This window comes from Doryrhamphus excisus, linkage group LG4 (assembly GCF_037039965.1).
Source record: "Doryrhamphus excisus strain RoL-2023G ecotype Guam linkage group LG4, RoL_Dexc_Guam_v1.1, whole genome shotgun sequence".
Lineage (NCBI taxonomy): Eukaryota > Metazoa > Chordata > Actinopteri > Syngnathiformes > Syngnathidae > Doryrhamphus > Doryrhamphus excisus.
In genome coordinates this window covers 2183946-2206772 of record NC_136360.1, presented here as the reverse complement: position 1 = coordinate 2206772, position 22827 = coordinate 2183946, and the positions used below count along the sequence as shown (strand labels likewise).

The window sequence follows — 22827 nt, the reverse complement described above, 5'->3', positions numbered from 1 at the left end:
TCAGTAGTGCCAGCTTTATCAGTGTATCTACAACAACAGTTCAAACAAATTTTTATTGTTGCATATTTTGTATAGAAACACAGCTTTGCTTTTGTCACTCCTTGATAGGGAACTTTCTGTCTTACAGGTACACTAAAGGGGAGCTGGACATTGCCTACATCACGTCACGAATCATAGGTAAATAAACACAAGTATGACAAACACCCGCATCATCATATGGAGGTCATGTTAAGCCAAAATGATTCATACCTTGGTCAATTTTTTCGAGATATTGAGATATTTGAGATGTTAACAAAAATATTTGAGATTTCATGTCTTTTGCACCATTCTTAACAAACCCGCATGGTAACATATCACAATATAGAGGCAGGGGTGCTCCCACTTTTTCAGCCTGCAAGAGTCCCATAAGTCAGAAAGATCTACCGCCTACTATAAACATAGAGAACATACATATATCTATATTTAATATATTTATAAATGTGCATATTTACATTGTACATGTATATCAGTTACAAAATGATCTCCCTATAAACCAGGAAAACATAACATTCTGTATATAAATTCGAACCGGTAAACTTTGAAAACCGCCATCATTATTTGACGGCAGTGTTGCCAACTTGGTGATTTTGTCGCTGGTGACGTTCCAACCCCCCTTGAGGACGTATTTTTTCAAATCTCGCGACTTTATCTGGGCTCGTTACGGAGTTTTGGGGTATTTGGGGACTCAAAAGTGCATGCACTCTAATTTACTGCTCTGGAGTTTACACCTGAGCCCACAACATACGGAACAGACCAAAACTTTTGGCAAAAAACATAGCCCCTTCTTACAGTACATGAGCCACATTCATTCATTCGGGACATTTTTGCTATTATCTACGTATGCTAACAAGGGCATTCACACACAATGTCCTGACATTGCATTCATATAGCTCATAATTCAATTCAATATGGCAATATACAAAATTACACATCATTTCTCAATAGTCCTGTTCATAACTGGATTAGCATGTCAGTCGAACTTCAGTTAGTTTATCCGTAATCGGAATAATAAAGATGAAAGTTGCATTCACCTTCACCACTTACTACTGACGACATTGTTCTTTTTCCATTTCCTCCAAAGCCAAATAAAAAATCCTTGTAGTGGAGGACTCCACTATATCCAATATTATGTAGAGCAATTCTGCGTCTAATATTGCAATAACATGTGCATATCCACAAATAGACCGGCCTTCAGCAGTACATGCACAGCAGTCTAGTGGAGCAGCAGTGTGTCCTTCAGAGGACATAGTCAGCTGGACAATTTCCCACTTCAGGCTATTGGGAAAAATGGATGCTCCTATTTGAATTTTCTTATTTCATAATTTCAGATTCTCATTTTGCACTACGAGCTTAATAGCACAATACTTTATGTTTTGCTGAGTGTGTAAACTATTCTCTCAATGATGGATCTTGTGTTATTTTTATCAGTGATGACCTACCCAGCAGAGTCTGTGCAGATTGGCTACCAGAACCATGTGGAGGACATCCGATCGTTCCTTGACAGTCGCCACGCAGACCACTACACTGTCTTCAACCTGTCACAACGCAACTACCGCGGCGCCAAATTCTCCAACAGGGTGAGTAAAATAACATGCCTGATGAGACCATATTGCATGCATAAACAGTACAGGATCAGGTTAAGGATTCATTCATTTTCTACCGCCTTTCCTCACGAGGGTCGCGGGGGTGCTGGAGCCTATCCCAAATGATAAACGAGGGATTACTGTATACGGTATTTGAAGCAAACGGTAGTCACACCAGATACTGGGCGTTTTTTGGTTCGGAACCCCTCATACACCTGTGCACACCTCCAAATAAAGTGCACATTTGGAGTGGCCTTTTATTGTGGCCAACCTAAAGCACACCTGTACAATAATCATAATGTAAATTATTCATTCATTAATTCATTCATTTTTTGCCGCTGATCCTCATAAGGGTTGCGGAGGGTGCTGGAGCCTATCCCAGCTGTCTTCGGGCGGGAGGCGGGGTACACCCTGGACTGGTCGCCAGCCAATCACAGGGCACATATAGACAAACAACCATTCACACTCAAAATCTATGGACAATTTGGAGTCGCCAATTAACCTAGCATGTTTTTGGAACGTGGGAGGAAACCGGAGTACCCGGAGAAAACCCACACATGCACGGGGAGAACATGCAAACTCCACGCAGAGATGGCAGAGGGTGGAATTGAACCCTGGTCTCCTAGCTGTGAGGTCTGCTCGCTAACCACTCGACTCGATTATTCATTGCAAAGTCACCGACTCTATTACCACATCCTATAGGATTTGTTTGTCATTCTACAAGAACCCGAAAGTAGCCGCTATCCTGATTGTGCTAGCGTGATGACTGTTAGCATGTTAGCATTGAAGCTAATTTACTCATGTCTAAAGGCAAATACACACATGGCATGATGTGGGGACACTGTAGGACTGCCCCAAACTTTTCGGGACCCGAGGCTGTTTTGCTAGGTGTTAGCATGGTAGCCGTTAGCATGTTAGCATTTTAGCTAATTTACTCATGTCTAAAGGCAAATACACACATGGCATGATGTGGGGACACTGTAGGACTGCCCCAAACTTTTCGGGACCTGAGGCTGTTTTGCTAGGTGTTAGCATGGTAGCCGTTAGCATGTTAGCATTTTAGCTAATTTACTCATGTCTAAAGGCAAATACACACATGGCATGATGTAGGGAGTTTACAGGACAACTTTGGCGATTTGTAAACTTGAGGCTCTCTTGCTAGGCGCTAGCATGATGACTGTTAGCATGTTAGCATTTTAGCTAATTAAGTCATGTCTAAAGGGAAATACACACATGGCATGATGTGGGGACACTGTAGGACTGCCCCAAACTTTTCGGGACCTCAGGCTGTTTTGCTAGGTGTTAGCATGGTAGCCGTTAGCATGTTAGCATTTTAGCTAATTTACTCATTTCTAAAGGCAAATACACACATGGCATGATGTAGGGAGTTTACAGGAGAACCTTGGCGATTTGTAAACTTGAGGCTCTCTTGCTAGGCGCTAGCATGATGACTGTTAGCATGTTAGCATTTTAGCTAATTAAGTCATGTCTAAAGGGAAATACACACATGGCATGATGTGGGGACACTGTAGGACTGCCCCAAACTTTTCTGGACCTGAGGCTGTTTTGCTAGGTGTTAGCATGGTAGCCATTAGCATGTTAGCATTTTAGCTAATTTACTCATTTCTAAAGGCAAATACACACATGGCATGATGTAGGGAGTTTACAGGAGAACCTTGGCGATTTGTAAACTTGAGGCTCTCTTGCTAGGTGCTAGCATGATCACTGTTAGCATGTTAGCATTTTAGCTAATTAAGTCATGTCTAAAGGGAAATACACACATGGTATGATGTGGGGACACTATGGGACTGCATCAAACTTTTCGGCAGTGCTAATGATCAGGATACTTCCCATTAACTGGTTGTGTATCGGTCTGATGTGGTTTCAACCAATCAGTGACAGAAGGGTGAGTCATAATAAAACCGTGTGTGTGATTAATTAAAAAGAACAGGGTGTGTTTGTTCCCAGTGAAATGTTTCTCCGCTGTAGATAAGCACTTATCCTGATTGTGTAAGTTCCAGAATTCAACGGAAAGAAATATCCACCTCACAACTAACTCCAAGGCAGTTATGGAGTTAACATGGCCTACATAGCTGCCCGCGGAAGTTAGTGTTTCTTCACAGATGACTCATCATGGCAGCTTGTATTGCTCTGTATTCCTTTCCCTGTTTCCTCCCATCCCTCTGTTTGCACCGTTCCTTTTGTCTGAGCTCAATCTGTTCTTCCGTCTATCCCCGCTCTCTTCTCCGTCCCCTCTCCAGGTTTCAGAGTGTAATTGGCCTTCTCGCCAGGCTCCCAGCCTCCACAACCTCTTTGCTGTGTGCAAGAACATGCACAACTGGCTAAAACAGAATCCCAAGAATGTGTGTGTCATCACCTGCTCGGTAAGATTATTTTGCCTCATTTCACTGAGTCAGGTCTTTAATAGAGAAGCTACTGGTATAACCAAATTACCAGGACATGCATTGTTACTGTTGCTTTCAGTGTCCCGAGTGCACATCTTAAAACCACCACAAGTCACATTTATGCAAACCATCAATAATAATAATAATACATTTTATTCAAAAGTGCCTTTCAGGACACCCAAGGTCGCTGTACAGAAGATAAACACCAATATAAAATACAAGATAAATATCCCCATTGCTAAGAGTTTATGTGTCATGGGGCCAGCACTCGGAACTCTGAAGGCGATGGGGAAAATGACATTGGCAAGGCAACACATAGAAGCTAAAATGTGAATTACCCTTGAATGTGGATCACTGCCTGAGTCCATACTGTGTGTGTGTTTTTTTTTTAGGATGGCCGTGCTCCGTCAGGCGTCTTGGTTTGTGCCATGTTTTGCTTCTGCCACCTTTTTAGCAATCCAGTTCCTGCCATGCAGCTCCTCAGCGCCAAGAGACCAGGCTCGGGCCTCTGGCCTTCACACCGCAGGTTTGCATCCATCATATGACATGACGACACACAATATAAATATCCATTGTGGAAAAAAGTTGGGTACTGCTATAATTCTTGTACTGTATTAAAATTTTAAATTTCCATTTCATTATAGAGGGTTATAATAGGGGTATGCTGATAGGACCACTCTATGGGCTGTAGGAGCATCTAGTGGCAAATTCAGGGACTGCAATTCAACCTGACACTGAACAAAGATTATTATTCATTCATTCATTCATTTTCTACCGCTTTTTCCTCACGAGGGTCGCGGGGGTGCTGGAGCCTATCCCAGCTGTCTTTGGGTGAAAGGTGGGGTACACCCTGGACTGGTCGCCAACCAATCACAGGGCACATATTGATTGTAGCTGTCATTGTATGGTCATATCACCTTGTACTTCGATACGTGACAACAACAAAAAAATTAGGAAAGCAGGAAGTGAACAAATGTAACAGTTACTGATTGTAAAAGTACCAGATAGAGGGGTAGGATTTAATCAGCTTTGCTTCTTCCTACTCCTTTTGGACATGTGGAACTGTGAATTGATTATGGGATGCACTCAATTGTAATCTGATGCATGTTCAAATGAAATAAAACCATTGGCATTACCATTACCATTACATATAGACAAACAACCATTCACACTCACATTCATACCTATGGACAATTTGGAGTCGACAATTAACCTAGCATGTTTTTGGAATGTGGGAGAAAACTGGAGTACCCGCAGAAAACCCACACATGCACGGGGCGAACATGCAAACACTACACAGAGATGGCCGAGGGTGGAATTGAACTCGGGTCTCCTAGCTGCGAGGCCTGCCTAACGCTGTGCAGCCTAATCCGACACTATCTTCTTGGATTTTTATGTACTACACAACCATGGCTGTCATGCATCTGTGTACGGTGTACGTAGACAGTATTCTTATCTCATTATTACAATATCAGTTACAGTAAGTACAGCTGGAACATCTGGGAAGTCGTTAAATTTGCCCTTGTCCTGCGGCAGGTACATCGGCTATGTCTGTAGCATGGTGTCAGACAAGCCCAGTCTACCCCACACAAAGCCGCTTGTGATCAAGGCTCTCACCATGAGTCCAGTTCCCTGTTTCAACAAGCAACGGAGTGGCTGTCGGCCCTTCTGCGATGTCCTCATTGGAGAGACCAAAATCTTCACCACGGTGCAGGAGTATGAGAGAATGAGGTACATTAAGACTGCATTCACAGAGGATTCTGAGGTGTTGTAGTTGCTGCATCATTTTTTAAAATAATTTGTATCACGACTTATTCTGTTTCTGCAGAGAGCACAGAGTTCAGGAGGGGAAAGTGGTTTTTCCTCTTGGTGTCAGCGTTCAAGGCGATGTCGTAGTTTCTGTCTATCACATGCGGTCCACGATTGGGGGACGTTTGCAAGCTAAGGTAATAATAACACTGAAGTGTTATTTCAGTCCATCTTTTTCACATCACCAAAGTAAAAATTAAATTTGAAGGCAATAACAGTAGGTCAAAAATCGAAATTACTCTCAAAACATTTTTCTGAATCTTTTAGGTGTCCAACACGCAAATTTTCCAGATCCAGTTCCACACTGGCTTCATTTCTCCCGGAACGACCATGTTAAAATTTAACAAGTAAGTCTCTTTTTTTGCAACAATAGCAGCAATTAGACAATTTGATACCCGTTCCATACAATAACAATCAATACATGACATAAAGTGACTGAAGTATATATGAAACTGAACAATAGGGGGAGCCCCTGGAACACCATAAATATTTGACTTACTGCATCAGCACTCTAGCTATGGAGGACCAAAACTGCCAAAATAATAAATAAATAAAAGTGGAAATAAAAACAAAAATGACAAAAAAATAAAAAATTAAATACAAAAAAATAAATATAAATGGAAATAAAAACAAAAATATTATTTTTTAAATTTTTGAATCTTGTTTTTTATTTTTGTATTTATTTTTGCTTTTATTTATTTATGTATATATTTTTTATTTTTGTTTTTATTTCCATTTATATGTATTTTTTTGTATTTAATTTTTTGATTTTTTTTTCATTTTTGCTTTTATTTTCACTTATATTTATTTATTTATTTATTATTTTGGCAGTTTTGGTCCTCAGAAATGCAGAAGGAAAAACTATTCAAATGAGGGGGCGGTCCTAAGTGTGTTTTGGGTTGAACTGTTCGCCTATTGGTTGATCGACATGTGAGTGCGAAAATCGACTAGGTATGCCTGCTTTTTTTTTCATTTTTGTTTTTATTTCCACTTTTATTTATTTATTTATTTATTATTTTGGCAGTTTTGGTCCTCCATACTAGCCACCATTACATTACAGACTGAAATGTGTTAATGATTACCTATATACTGTACCTCATAATCCTACCCTACACATATATTTGACATACTTCTCTTCTCAGACCAGAGCTCGATGCATGTGACTCTCCGGACAAGTATCCGCAGCTGTTTCATGTCATACTGGACGTGGAGGTGGAAGGACTAGACAAGCAGAAAGACCTGACGCCACCTTGGGAGCAGTTCCCATCGAAAGACTTGAGTCCCAGTGTGCTCTTCTCCTGCCATCAGGAACATCAAGATGCACTCGCCATTGCTGGTATTTATTGCACTGGAGTGTAGCACGGCGCTACTACACTGACTTTATTTAAATAGTGGACTTACTTCACAAATGCCTCACTATGAAGATTATTAATGTAGTAATTTTTTTAATTTTAAATGTAATTACAACAGTTTTATTTTCAAAAAGCTATCTCAGCATCCTGGCGCATTTACGTACATCATCGTGTACCGTGATTTCCGGTGTATATGCCACTACTGTTTTCTTGAACTTGAACCCTTGCAGCTTATACAGCGGTGTGGGTAATTTATAGCAAAGTTCTAATCTCTAGTCACCTCCCTTTACTTCACAACTACTACTAATCGTTTATATAGTTGACAGCAAGCAAATGGTTGTCATGTTACAAAGAACACTAAACTCATCGCACAGCAACTTAACACTCAGAAGTAGTCAGAAAGAAATATACAAACAAGTATCAATACGGGTTTAGAATGAAAAACAACAACTTGTTTTCCCATAATGTATTGTGCCTGGTGCCTGCCGGGGGCGCTGCAATGTCGTCAGCCTCCCTTTGGGCTCTTGAGTTCTCTGGCTCCCTCTGGTGGACAGAGGCAGTATTGCACCATCAATCCATCCATTTTCTATGCTGTTTGTCTGCCAGCTAAATGCTTTGCTCAGATGCAATGCATTATGGGCAAACTATTTTTTTTAAACATGAACTCAAATTGCTATATACTTGTATAGTTAGGTATAGGTTCGCTAGGACTTGCACCGGCCTGAACTTGAAAAGGTCGAGAATATTGCACAAGACGTCTTATAAACTAAACTCCAATAGACTTTTTTGAATTTTATTTCACACTTCATAGGAGCACAGTATAAAATGAGTATTACTAGTCATTAGATACCGGTGGTCTCTCCGGTCTACTCTTTTGAATTGTTGACTTTGTACAACCACTTAGGATCGTGTAATGCGTGTCATAGTGATGTCACATGGGTCTTAAAGAAATCATCAGAATTACCATCATAATTTGTATCAGGGGGTTGTAAGACGCACACTTTTAGCATCATATTTGTCATAAGATTTATCTTACTCTATGATGAACACATATACTGTCAAGTGATGTTTAGGTCAAATCGCACACCTTTTGATTGCTAAGTTGCTGTGTGATGAGTTTAGTGTTCTTTGTAAGATGACACCGTGAGTCAGACTGCTACATTGAATAGTCACGTCCAACAGTTTCCAATGGGTTATGAGTTTTTTCATCGTTCATGATCGGCTGCGGTCAAATAAAGAGCGACCTGATCCTAACGGAAAATTTTGTGGATGCGGCTTAAACACCGGAATTTACGGTATTCACAAAAATACGTCATTTAAGACCAAAACATTTCTTCAATGGTTTGTGTGTTGTAACATCACAGTCTGTATTTACATGCATTAAGTAATATAGTTGGAGTATAGTAATTCAGACACAAAATAACTTGTTTTATTTTTGTTCCTACAAGATGAGATGGAGGGCTTGGATTTGGAGGGTAAGGCAGCAGAATAGGACGCTGACATTGACCTTTGTGATATATCCACTTTAGTGCAGCAGGACAAGGATAATATGTGATATATATTTTTTTTGCTATTGGGAAAAACACGCGTTTGGCAAAATGTGCATTGATTGAATTTAAATGAATTGTTCTCTAGTTCTCTTCTACCAGTATCAGATATAAATGTAGTTGTATAGATTAGGCTAGGGGTCAGCAACCTTTACCATCTCCTTTGCAGTAAACAAAAGAAACGCACATTTCTTTGAAAAAATGTGTAAAAAAAATAAAAATAAAAAATGTGACTGATCAGATTCAAATCAGGTTGAGGGGTTGCCGACCCCTGGTTTAGACAGTAGTTTTCAGCTGTACAGGATGTTTGCAACAGGCTAGCTTGGGGTTATCGTGTCCTATCTTGTTACATGAAGATAATTATTATAAGAATTGTTATGACATTAGTATCTTTTGAGTGCTGCCTTAGATGCTTATTCTGTAGATTCAGCTGCCTTTTATTTCCTTCTTTACCCTGTTCGTGTTCGTGTTCCCACTTTTCTCCATTGTATATTTTGGCACATTGAAAATATGTTTTGTTTCTTTCTATTCTCTTTTAAATTGTCCGACAGAGCCGAGCAGGCCACATGGAGGCCCTGATGGTCGAGGCCGTGGTGAGGAGAGTGAGCCCTCTGATGATGAGATGCTTTCTCTCTCCAGTCAGCGAAGTAGTACCAGCACAGCCCCCCACAAACCGGACCCGCCTACTCCAAAGCCGGTGGCCTCAGATCCATCCAGGGATGTGGATCTTCTCGGTTTAGATGGAGAGGAGATAAAGCAGCCGTGTCCTCCATCCCAGCTTCCACCTTCCGCAGCGGCAACGACTGACCTCCTGGGGGACTTGTTTGGGGCTCCACCCCAGCCTACCAGCGGTCCTTCATCTACGCAATCCACCCCGCATAAAATAGCGCCCGGCTCTGCCTCGCCTTGTCCTTCCCCTGCCCCACCAGGTGCGGAAGTCTATAGCTTGAAGTGATTTATTTCAAGTTGAAGTATGCTAACCTTTTCAGATTTAATAGACTCTCACATGTTATGCTGTTATTTGTGGCCCACAGTGTTTGACCCATTTGGGGCCAGTCCCATGCCGAAGCCACAGGAGATGATGGGTTCATTCCTTGGACCAGGTAACATGGGGCAGACGGACCCCTTCCTGCATGCTGCTCGCTCTCCATCCCCCACCCTGCAGCCCACAAGCTTTGGTAAGGCATGTCTGTGTTGCTCTGTTGCTCTGCTGCACGCTGATTTTGGACAAGCCAGCCAATCACAGGGCACATATAGACAAACAACCATTCACACTCACATTCATACCTATGGACAATTTGGAGTCGCCAATTAACCTAGCATGTTTTTGGAATGTGGGAGGAAACCGGAGTACCCGGAGAAAACCCACGCATGCACGGGGAGAACATGCAAACTCCACACAGAGATGGCCTGACAGTGGAATTGAACCCTGGTCTCCTAGCTGTGAGGTCTGCGCACTAACCACTCGACTCGATTATTCATTACAAAGTCACCGACTCTTATTACCACATCCTATAGGATTTGTTTGTCATTCTACAAGAACCCGAAAGTAGCCGCTATCCTGATTGTGCTAGCGTGATGACTATTAGCATGTTAGCATTGAAGCTAATTTACTCATGTCTAAAGGCAAATACACACATGGCATGATGTGGGGACACTGTAGGACTGCCTCAAACTTTTTGTGACCTGAGGCTGTTTTGCTAGGTGTTAGCATGGTAGCCGTTAGCATGTTAGCATTTTAGGTAATTTAGTCATGTCTAAAGGCAAATACACACAACCGGAGTACTCGGAGAAAACCCACGCATGCACGGGGAGAACATGCAAACTCCACACAGAGATGGCCTGAGGGTGGAATTGAACCCTGGTCTCCTAGCTGTGAGGTCTGCGCACTAACCACTCGACTCGATTATTCATTACAAAGTCACCGACTCTATTACCACATCCTATAGGATTTGTTTGTCATTCTACAAGAACCCGAAAGTAGCCGCTATCCTGATTGTGCTAGCGTGATGACTATTAGCATGTTAGCATTGAAGCTAATTTACTCATGTCTGAAGGCAAATACACACATGGCATGATGTGGGGACACTGTAGGACTGCCCCAAACTTTTTGTGACCTGAGGCTGTTTTTCTAGGTGTTAGCATGGTAGCCGTTAGCATGTTAGCATTTTAGCTAATTTACTCATGTCTAAAGGCAAATACACACAACCGGAGTACTCGGAGAAAACCCACGCATGCACGGGGAGAACATGCAAACTCCACACATAGATGGCCCGAGGGTGGAATGGAACCCGGGTCTCCTAGTTGTGAGGTCTGCGCGCTAACCACTCCCCCACCGTGCAGCCCAACTGCAAAACATTGCCTGTCTATTGTGGCATCCATCTATGTGTTACCGTACCTGCTGCTTCTGGGTTGTGTGACTCCATATTGGCCGGTTTTCCATTTTCAATGTTTACTGTGGCAAATCTGCTGTGCTTTGAATAGGCCGCAGTTCACCCGTGCCACCTGCCACACCAACTGTCAACATTCAGCAGCAAAATGTCATGGGAGGTTGGGAATGGAACAGAACCGCCACCACAAGCACAGGTACACCCGACTGCACTGAGCATCCAGTGGAACCAACTACAGCTGTTTCCCTGTGTGTTCACTTTACAATAAGCCAGTAAGAGTTCTACTCATAATTGTCACTTTGAATGTTTTTTTTTTGGAGGAGGAGGTTTGGGAATGGGCAGTCGATCAGCCACTACTAGCCCGACGGGTTCGGTCCACAGCACACCCACTCATCAAACCAAGCCAAACACTCTAGACCCTTTTGCTGACATCGGCAATCTCGGGGGAAGCCTTGGAGGTAAGTAAGGCCTTGGCAATGTTCGTAAATACCCAAATTGCATTTTTGGTTAAACCTTAGAGCAGGGGTCTCAAACTCAATTTAAATTAGCTTAGGGTCTGGGTGAGACTGGGATGCATCAGGTTTCCCCCCCCCCAAAAAACCCATTTATTAAAAACAGAAAAATATACAAACTACAAACTTCTACAATAAAAGCTCTGATAAAACATTCCACTGTTGTCAAATATCTTTTTATTTTTCTGTACAAAATAAGATGAAAAATAAATAAACAAATCAAGAATAAAGAAAATAAATCAGTGATAAATAAATATAATAATAATAATAAAACGGCAAATAATAAAAACTTAAGAAACCACACATAGTTGGTGGGTAGACAAATTATTTTTTTCAGATTAAAATGAACAAAGCATTATTAGAGCCCTGTAGACATGACAAAACACGACTATAGTCACATTTATACTCTTTTTATTTACAACATATTGCGCAACTGCAGGGTCTTGAGACACATGCTAACTCGCAAACTAGAGAGCTAGCGACCTAAACGGTAGCCTTCAAGTTTTTTCCTTTAAACTTAAATAGCCAAAAACTTACCACTTCCACACGGATAGGGAGGATAACTATTAACAGTTATTTAACCTTTAACATGAACATGAATCAAACGTAATAATTTTTTCTGGGTACATGATACCATACAGCATCCATATCAAACTTGCGCGGGCCGCACTAACATTAAACTTTCATATCAAGGCAGGGGCCTCAAACTAGTGTCCTGCGGGCCACATTCGTCCCGCGGGCCGCGTGTTTGACACCCCTGCCTTAGAGTATAATTTCTGGTCTTTCTCTCAGTTGGTTCTGGATTCTCCAGCAAGCCCACTACACCAACAGGAACCACCCCTTCCTTTCCTCCCATGGGCTCCCCTTCGCGGCCTCCTCCATCTCCCCAGCATGCAGGAGGATGGCAGCCCCACTCAGGAGCTGGCTTCCCATCATGGCAGCCTAACGCCGGTCCTGGAGGATGGCAACCACAAGGACAAGGCCCCACCCCGCAGCAGAAGCCCAGCCCCAGCCATACGTCCATGCCTCACACTTCCCCACAGAACCGACCCAACTACAATGTTAGCTTCTCCGCAATGGGGGGTGGATCACCGAGTGCAGGGGCGAAAGCACAAACGGGAGTTGGTGAGAATCAAGCATTGCCTGTTTTTTTTTTTTAAAGCAAAACCAGACCTCCCAGTAATCGATTTCTGTATCATTTTCTCCCAGGCTCTAAGCCCAGGGCCTCAGATGCCAACTTTGATGACCTGCTGTCTGGTCAAGGCTTTGCAGGGACCAAAGACAAGAAAGGACCAAGGACTATTGCCGAAATGAGAAAGGAAGAAATGGCCAAAGAGATGGACCCTGAGAAAATAAAGGTAGGAGCTGTGTCATGGCTGGTTTACGATGAACTATACTATTTTTGAATTAAACTTTGTTTTTGTTTTTTAAAAATACTGTATTATATTATTATTACATCTAATCCAATGCAAGACCTGTATCAAAAAGTCTGCCTTTACAAAGATACTAATGCTTAGTTTTGATTGACACTGTCATCGAGGTATTTTATATTTATATTTATATTTATTTTAGTATATAAATCAAGCAATAGAATAATAGTATTGAAAATAGAAGGATACTGAGATATATTTGGATTAACAGTATGAAATTATTTGCTTGTATTGAGAACTGAATTAATTGATTCCTGCATAGAGTAGCACAGGGATTGTTTAATCATTGATCATTCATTCATTGATCAATTGATCGTTCATCAAATAACAAAGCTGTCAGAATAAACTAAACAACTGAGTGAGAAAGTCACTAAAATTGAGCTTAATGTTTCCATCGGTGTACAGCAGAACCTTGGTTAATTTGTTCTAGAAAGTACGACTAACAGAAACAGATGCTAACCAAATACAATTTTCCCATTAAAAAACTAATCTAAAGCCATTTAATCTGTTACAGAAAGCCAAAAATATTAACAAAAAACAAATTTTGTAGCTTTACAATTATAGTTGTAAATGCAGAAAACATTTTAAAATGCCTATGCAGTACATTAAATTCATAAAAATAAACGTTTAACTTTATGTGGATCTTCATTGAAGATGCGATTGTTCCCAAAGATGAGACAGCAGCGAGACACCAAACAAAAACCACCTTCCTGTTTTGCCATGAGTTACTTCTTGAATTCAGTTGTGTTTCTTACCTCAGTGACTCAAAATGTAGATAAGGAAAGTTGCAACGGCTAGCATTTGGATAACTAAGGTGATAAACACCATTGTATTCAAGAAATAACGCACGCAAGACGTTGTCTTGCTGCCACATCGTGTCTTTGGGAATAATCACGTTGTAGTGGCTATTTGTCCTTCAAAAATAAACTTAACTTAAATTAAGAAAATATGATAAATAACTAACAAGAAAATATTATCAAGTAATCCAAACAAAACAAAAAAAAATAAATCAACAGATATTAGAAACCTTGGAACACCTTAATAAAGCTTAATAGCTTCTACACATGTCTTCAATTAAGGTAAAAGTAACCTTAAATGTTGATTTATCCCTTTTTTATGCATTCAGAATTGTTTTATGCATGTAAAACTATGATTATAAAAATATTTGAACAAGCCTTTATTTGTATACAGAAGTACAAGCGGAATTGTTCAATCATGCGTCCATACATATACAATATACTATGCAGTGATACAAAGGGTGACCAGGACGGGATGATTGGGCGATAAAGGAGTGAGAAGAAGTGGAACAACACTAGGAGAGTGGAGAGAGAAAAAAAAAAACACAAAAACAACTAACCTCCTAAAACTAACCAGCGCCACGAAAGGGAAAGGCTTCCCGGTGCGGCCAGCAGCCAGCCACTGCAGCCCACAGCCAATTACGGCGCAAGCAATGTTTCATACGTAGTCATGACTGGTTAATGACGACCTTTTGCTTTCTAGATTCTGGACTGGATCGAAGGGAAAGAGCGGAACATTCGAGCCCTTCTTTCCACTATGCATACAGTGTTGTGGGAAGGGGAAACACGTTGGAAACCTATAGGCATGGCTGACCTGGTTACTCCAGAGCAGGTCAAAAAGGTCTACCGCAAAGCCGTCCTGGTCGTCCACCCGGATAAGGTGAGACAGATAAGACAAAACGAGCTGAAATATTTAAAAATGTTGCTGTTGTTTGAGAGAAAGCTCAATGATACAGGCCAGGTATCATGCCCCCAAGTGTCATGATACTGGGCCTGATACCAGACAAACCATGTGATGATCTTATTATCACATACTATTTAATCATGAGCTTATTATCACGTACTATTTAATCAAAAGACCATTTTGTTTCCAGAAAATTTTCAGTTTATTACATGCATTTTTAGTTTTTTCGATCATTTCAAGAGTGTCCTCCTCATTAATGGTGATAAAACATTCAATTTCTAATATTCTGTATGCTATTTTCCTTATTTGTCTTTCACCGGGAGTGTCAACCGCTGACATGTTGACAGAGCACAGACGGCAGCAAAACAAATGCTCGTGCGCTGTTCTCTGATTGGTTGTTTCACGGGCACGGATACCAGAGCACAGACGCTCTGAGTGGACAGTTACGGGGGCTGATACTGGACATGGTTAAACTCTATATTTTATCAGTATCACTGCCCTGGGCTTTGACACAGTATCATTTCGGCCTTTTCCCGTATCATTCATGGGCGCTTTCTAGGGTACAGGGACAATTAATACTGTAGTATGTGATAATAGTGTAATATACACTTATACTATAGGTTTAATTACCTTGCTTCAATTTACTGAACGAGGCTGAAAGTAATGTAATGTGTGTATTACTTTAATGACTGTAAGAGTAGCCTTTTGACACATGATATAAACAGTGACAATATGAAACTTAAAACCATAAAAATGATCACCCCTTCAATAATGCGATAAGTCAAAGATCCAAATGTAGGCTTCAGCCAGTCAAATAAAGAACTGTTGTCCTGCTGAACAGAAATAGCCTTATCATGAAGGTGACTGATTATATTACCGATAGTGACATTATAGTCAGGCACAAAGGTACAACATTCAGATCCAATCACAGTACAGGTTCCTCCTTGGGCGGCTAAAAGAAAATCCAAAGCCGCTCGGTTCTGCAAAGCTAGTAGTCTCACAGAAGCCAGTTCACTCGACATGAGCACGAGCGCCCGTGCGGTTTCATTAGCAATTGTTTCTATTGCACGAGACAGATCAGCAATTTGATCCAAAGCGGACATAACTCCATAAAACGGCAGAAGAGAACCAATCGCATTCTTGAACGGAGATTGATGATGTGTCCGGAATAAATCAGAAACTCCACGTCTCGTTCGGTGAAGAGGCGACTTCTTCGGTAAAGACTCGGTCACTCTCATCGCCGGGATGACATACGCTAAGCCACAGCGTCCTTTATAATCCACGGGAAGATAAGGATAAGCCATGTATCCACACACCCAGTACATTCCGATTGGAGACGATATGGAACAGCTCGCTGCGCGGTGAGCTAGCGCATTGAGCCGAGGTGCGCCTGCAGCCTCAAGGCACTGCTGGGGGGGCGATTTCAGAGACTCGAACTCACTGTTAGGATTACTTGGGTCCCATTTATAAGTGTGAAGACAGTCCGATTCTCCTACATGTGATATTCCGTCATTCTCAAGACACCAGGAGAACCTCTGAGGAATCAGTAGTACTGGGACCGGTTTGGGAGTTTTTACGCATTTGTTGCAGTTTACATGGGGTCCCGAACAGTTAAGAGGTCTCATTTTTGAAAGGGGACGGCATTCCGGGTGAGAGTAAGACTGAGAAAATGGGATATGAAGTAGGTGGCAGGTGTCGCAGTCGGAGGCGGGCAGGGCCATCAGAGGTAAGCCCTCTCCAGCGGTGTAGGGCATAAAACCACAGACATAACAGCTAGAATTAGGCTGTATGTGCTGGGCCACTTGCCACGCCATAGTCAGGAAAACATTGATATCGTCTACATCCTCGGATTTCGTTACCTGCGGAACTGCTAGGACGGAACCCACCAGTACCAGAAGCATGAGCATTCTTGCGACTGAAGTCAAGGGTCTTAAAGAACTGAAATTGTCGGAGGGGTTCCTCATGGAGAAAAAGACTTTTAACACCATCTTCTGAGTTGAGGTCAGTAGAAAAATAAACAAAGTGAACAGCAAGACTACTCATCACTGGTTAAATATCAGATAGCTTAGATAGACACACCCCAACATGTCACATGGGTGTCTTTATCTCACAAATCAATAGCCATTAATCAGTCACTTCAAGGTGCAAGGTTTCCAATCATCGAAAATCATCGAAAATCATCGAAAATCATCGAAAATCATCGAAAATCATCGAAAATCATCGAAAATCTGGATTCAGTGACATTTTTAATGGCTTTTGAAACCAATAAAAGAAGGAGCCAGGTTGAGAAGGTAACCTTCTCAAATGTTATTTTGAGTAATCTTATGTCACAGTCACATCTTTGGTGCATAATCTGGTCTGATTCCACTTGGCTCTTCATTTATATGTCAACAGTCTCAGTTTGTTGACACTGTTTCTTGACTTACTGCAGAAAGTACATTTTTTTTTTTCCACTAGTGGTTGAAAAGCCAGTTTTTGAAGATTTTTGGCCCAAACTCAACAAGAGTCGGCATGTTTTCTAGTTAGGTGTTTGCTCAGCAGCACTGACCTACATGCAAGTGGTCTTACAGTTTTTGTTATTAATCTGTTCTAAGGGGTCCATCTGAAACCGAATTATACGCAAACTGAAGGAAACAATGTAAACCCAATGAATCTGTTTCAGATTGTTCCAGATATTTAATATAGAACAAATATAGTTTTGCATTCATATCCAAAAATCATTAAATTAAGTCTTTCTCCGGGTACTCCGGTTTCCTCCCACATTCCAAAAAAAACATGCTAGGTTAATTGGCGACTCCAAATTGTCCATAGGTATGAATGTGAGTGTGAATGGTTGTTTGAATGAATATTTAAAGTCGGGCGGCACGGTGGTCGAGTGGTTAGCGCGCAAGACCTCACAGCTAGGAGACTAAGGTTCAATTCCACCCTCGGTCATCTCTGTGTGGAGTTTGCATGTTCTCCCCGTGCATGCGTGGGTTTTCTCCGGGTACTCCGGTTTCCTCCCACATTCCAAAAACATGCTAGGTTAATTGGCGACTCCAAATTGTCCATAGGTATGAATGTGAGTGTGAATGGTTGTTTGTCTATATGTGCCCTGTGATTGGCTGGCGACCAGTCCAGGGTGTAAAGACAGCTGGGATAGGCTCCAGCACCCCCGCGAGGAAAAGCGGTAGAAAATGAATGAATGAATTAATATTTAAAGTCAATTTTACATGGATTGAAGACTTTTTTGTCCCCGTGATGGGTTATTTTTCCAGCCATACCCAATAAAATAGCAGGGACTTGTGATGTAACTGTTATTTAGCAAAGACCTACAAAGTCAACCAGAGATTGATGATTGGTGGTCAGAGACGCCCTTGGTGGGAATTATCAGTCATGTTTCTGTCAGTCTACCTCATGACGGATGTACTTTACCACCACCAGTGTGTGAGTGGGAAGTGAATGATCAATAGGCCAGCCAACCACAGGGCACATATAGACAAACAACCATTCACACTCACATTCATACCTATAAACAATTTGGAGTCGCCAATTAATCTAGCATGTTTTTGGAATGTGGGAGGAAACCGGAGTACCCGGAGAAAACCCACTCATGCACGGGGAGAACATGCAAACTCCACACAGAGTGTTTAATTCATGTAGCACTTGCATATTTATATTGTGCTTTTATGTCCCCCCCCCCCCCTTACAGGCAACAGGACAACCTTATGAACAATATGCCAAGATGATTTTCATGGAGCTGAATGATGCCTGGTCCGAATTTGAAAGTCAAGGTCAAAAAGCTCTCTACTGAACAGGAAGTAAACAACCGCTGTCAACAACTGTTATTCATGCAGCCGTGCCGACTTCTCAACTCCTAAAGATCCTGTTTCAACTGCCGAGTCCAGACTAACCGATGGGCTCCTTTTTTCGAGAGCGGCATAGCCTCCTACTGTAAAACTTCTGGTGCAATATCATCATCCCTCCTTGGGGAGTGTCCTCAGCTCTGACCAACTCCCCCATCAAAGCAGACACAATGGGATGTCTTTGTTTTGAACTGAAGACATCAAACTAGAAGACAAGACAGAGGGCACAGAAGATAAGAGAAAAAGACGTCATGAATGAGATGAACGAGTGTGAGATGAAGCATTTAACAGCAACGAAGCCCACAATACAAACTAAAAACCATGTGTGCTACATTAAGTGTTCCCATTATTATTATTATTATTATTATTATTGGCTATAAATCCCAAGTTTCAGTCTTTAATCGACTATGAAGACTTAAGTGTAATAAGTCCACACCACAAATGACATCATTTTGAAGTGATAACCCCACTCCTTGTGAAGCCTCGTGTATTGACACTCACATAATAATAACTATAGGGGTGTTATTTCATGTCTATGGGGCTCTAACAATGGTAAAAACATTGGTAATAATAATAATAATCGATTTTCAGGGGTTGCTATGGCGGAGTTTGGGGAAAGCACAAATTTTAACAGGGCTTGGAGCTTGGAAGGAAGTCCAAAAGAAGTTAGGAAAACTTTTTGGATCATTTATTGAAAATATTGAAGTATTTCTGTGTTGAGCCTTCTGGTGGCTGCAATAGTTCTCTACAGAAACTACAGAAATTACGTCTGGTTGCTCCCCTGCGCTTGTTATAATGCAATAAAAGTTTTTTTTTATGATTTTTGTTTCAGGTATCAATGCGTCGAACGGTACTGTAAACAATTCAATGACATGTATTTCAATATTTATTACTTGATGCCATGAGTTTACCTTTGACGATAGTTTTTAATCACAGCACTGACACTTTTATTTTTGTAATTAATACTCATGCAGGAACAGCAGCAATGCATGTCAAATTTTGGCGGACATATTGGAGACACCGATTTTATGCCCCCCTTTCCTAGCTTCTCGTACAAATTTTAGGGACTTTTAATTGCAGTTTGGTGATTTTACGCCTGCTGTCAGTTAAAAAAGGAAATCACTACTATTACTGTTGTCATGCTTATTTAGCCGAAACATTTCTTGGAATTGAATGTTTTTAAGACGGAAATAATGAAATCTGGGATCTAAAATGGTTTTGACTATTATGAACTGCAGTGGACACTCAACAAGAGAAGAGTTAAACACTGGAAAAAAAAAAAACTGAAATAACTGCAGACAGAGGAAGTGCACTGTGTGCGCTTCTGTGCTGTACTGACACTGAGGACCTTGAGTATGTACAAAAAAAAAAAAAAACCCTCATAAGCTCTTTTTGCTGACCGTATTGTCCCACTACAGTCTTAATAGTAGGCTATAAACAATAACCCCTGTGTTGTACTCAGTGGATGTGTGTTATTTAGATTACTGTATGTATGAAAGTGATTTGGACTATTGTATGTTATGTGTTTGCCCGTCTGCAAAGTATCACTAAACTGTAAAATACCCTGTGTTTACTTTCATTTCATGTTACTGTCACAGGATATACTGTTTGGGTTAAGGCAGGGGTGGGCAAACTTTTTGACTCATGGGCCGCATTGATATGACAAAATTTACGGGGGGGCAGACTATATATTTTACACGTAACAGTCCACCTGGTATTATTGTATCTGTAAAATTGTCATGCAATCTGCTATTATTTATTATTTTATATTTATATTTAAATATTTTAAAAATAATAAAATATTATAATAATTACAATAAAATTAAAATAATAATTATTATATTATTATTATGTAAAATATGCAAATATAACAATAATATTATATATAATTAATATAATAATTAGCATTAATATAATAATTATAATAATCATAATAGTTCTAATAATAATTATAATAATCTAATAATAATAATAATTATTATTATGTGCTTGTGTCCCTTTTTTCAGGAGCACTTTGTAAACAACAGACCATGTCAAAAAAGGAAATTGATAAAAGCATCAAAAGGTTGGCTCAGGCCATGATGCCAGGTTGTATGTTGACTTTAAATGAAATACTTTGGAAAGATTGGGCGGGCCGTATTCAAACACTTGGCGGGCCGGATGTGGCCCCCGGGCCGTAGTTTGCCCACCCCTGGGTTAAGGGGTTTGCTGATTTGAGATGTTATTTTGGGTTTTCATGAATCATAATAGTAGCTGCAAATTCATTTAATCTGTGGAACTTTTTGGAAAATTGGAAAAAGTTCGGACTCAACACCCTCGTACAAAGTAACACCTTAAGTGTCACGGATTGAAGTTCTTCACGAATAGTGACGCCAGATAGACATTTGAGATTCATCTTTTTAGGTTTAACAGTGGAATTGATCATGGAGGGCTTTGTAGGTGATGAGAAGAATTTTGAAGTGAATGCGTTGGGGGACGGGAAGCCAGTGGAGGTTTTGGAGGACAGGGGTAATGTTAAGTTATGGGTGGGCGTAGTGATGTTTTTGGGACCGATGATGATCATATCTGTTTTGTCACTATTAAGTTTGAGAAAATTTTGTTCCATCCAAGTTTTGATATCAGCTAAGCAGTTGGTGAGGGTGGAGTAGATGTTGGAGGTGGTAGAAATGTATAATTGAATATCATCGGCGTAGCTTATAGCTTATATTATATTGGTTGGTCTTGATGGGGTCTTGGTAAGTATCTATTTTTTAAGAGACTGTTCTTGCTGATAATATTTGGTAGCATCAGAGTTTTTTTGTCATGAAAATTAAAATATGGGAAATCATTAAAATAGGAGGGTACCGGTAAATAAGACCAAAATACGAGAATTTCCCGAGCGTTCACAGGCCTGATATGTGTTGACAACCTGGATGGTTGAATTGACGTCACCAACGAAGATGTGCATCACAGCACTGATGTTGGTCCTGGGGCCTCATATGGGACCACTTAAGACTAGTGCGTATCACATTTCCCTTTGGGGCAAAAGTGTGTGTAATCAAGACTGTAGTGTCAGTCTTGAGCATCCAAAAGGAAATTTGGGGTAATTATCAATACCCCCACTCTTACTTGATGAATCACAGTCTGTTTTTCTCTAAGCAAAACTCTGCTGACGCACTTCCTGAGAATCAGTGATGATGGCTGAAAAGTATTGTCAGGAAAATATGGTTTGTTATTGCACTTTTGTGTTTGTTTTGATTAATGCTGTTTTAGTTATAATTATGTATTTTTGCTATGATACACATTATCTTTCTCTTTCGGCTTTTCCCTTCAGAGGTCGCCACAGCAAATCAACCGCCTCCATCCAACCCTGTCTTCTGGATCTGTCTCTCTCACACAAACTACCCTCATGTCCTCCTTCACTTCATCCATAAACCTCCTCTTTGGACATGTCCCAACCATCTCTCTGACTTTATCTCCAAGGCCTCTAATATGTAATGTCCCTCTCATGTATTTGTTCCTGATCCTATCCATCCTGGTCACTCCCAATGAGAACCTCAGCATCCTCATCTCTGCTGCAGCAAGTTCTGCTTCCTGTCTTTTTTCCTCAGTGGCACCGTCTCTAGACCAGGGGTCTCAAACTCAATTTACCTGGGGGTCACCGGAGCTAGGTTCTGGATGAAGCCGGGCCGCATCAGGTTTTCCAAAAAAAAAAATGCATTTATTAAAAACAAAAACATTTTAAAAAACTTTGCTTTGGTTCCAATTTTCTACAAGAAAAGCTCTGATAAAACATTCCACTGTTCTCAAATATCTTAATTTTTATTTTTCTCAAAAAAAAAACCCCAAAACGCATTTATGAAAAACTGAAAAAAAAATCAATAAAAAAACTATCTTCAATGCTTTTACTTCTGCTATACGCTACACTTTTTCAGTACTTTGGTTCCGGTTTTCCACACCAAAATATCTGATAAAACATTCCACTGTTCTTAAATATCTTAATTTTTATTTTTCTATACATAAAATAAGATAAAAAAATTTTGAAAGAATAAAGACAATAAATCAATCAATCAGTAATAAATAAGTAAAATAATAAAACAGCAAATAAGAAAAACGTAAGAAACCACATACAGTTGGTAGAGAAATTATTTTTTTCAGATTCAAATGTACAGTATTAACAGTTATTTAACCTTTAACATGAACATTAATGAAACTTAATAATTTTTAACCAATTA

General features: G+C 40.5%; 2 protein-coding genes across 6 annotated transcripts in view; both read left to right on the top strand.

The window, feature by feature from the left end:
• Positions 1-19543, top strand: part of dnajc6 (DnaJ (Hsp40) homolog, subfamily C, member 6) — a 32403-nt gene extending 12860 nt beyond the window's left edge. For 2 of the 5 annotated variants that reach the window (XM_058073230.2, XM_058073224.2), the window contains 17 exons: positions 128-177; positions 1468-1616; positions 3884-4006; positions 4420-4553; positions 5564-5758; positions 5856-5973; positions 6104-6183; positions 6979-7172; positions 8637-8663; positions 9287-9664; positions 9770-9913; positions 11220-11321; positions 11446-11583; positions 12430-12762; positions 12847-12995; positions 14568-14744; positions 18460-19543. In XM_058073230.2, coding sequence (XP_057929213.2) covers positions 128-177; positions 1468-1616; positions 3884-4006; positions 4420-4553; positions 5564-5758; positions 5856-5973; positions 6104-6183; positions 6979-7172; positions 8637-8663; positions 9287-9664; positions 9770-9913; positions 11220-11321; positions 11446-11583; positions 12430-12762; positions 12847-12995; positions 14568-14744; positions 18460-18561 — 2593 coding nt within the window. In that variant the 3' untranslated portion in view covers positions 18562-19543. The remainder of the gene's footprint in view (positions 1-127; positions 178-1467; positions 1617-3883; positions 4007-4419; positions 4554-5563; positions 5759-5855; positions 5974-6103; positions 6184-6978; positions 7173-8636; positions 8664-9286; positions 9665-9769; positions 9914-11219; positions 11322-11445; positions 11584-12429; positions 12763-12846; positions 12996-14567; positions 14745-18459) is intronic. The other 3 variants (XM_058073228.2, XM_058073229.2, XM_058073226.2) reach the window with 3 other exon arrangements.
• The window catches only part of ak4 (adenylate kinase 4), a 97367-nt gene that overhangs the window by 32146 nt on the left and 42394 nt on the right, over positions 1-22827 (top strand). The gene's annotated exons all lie outside the window — the stretch shown is intronic.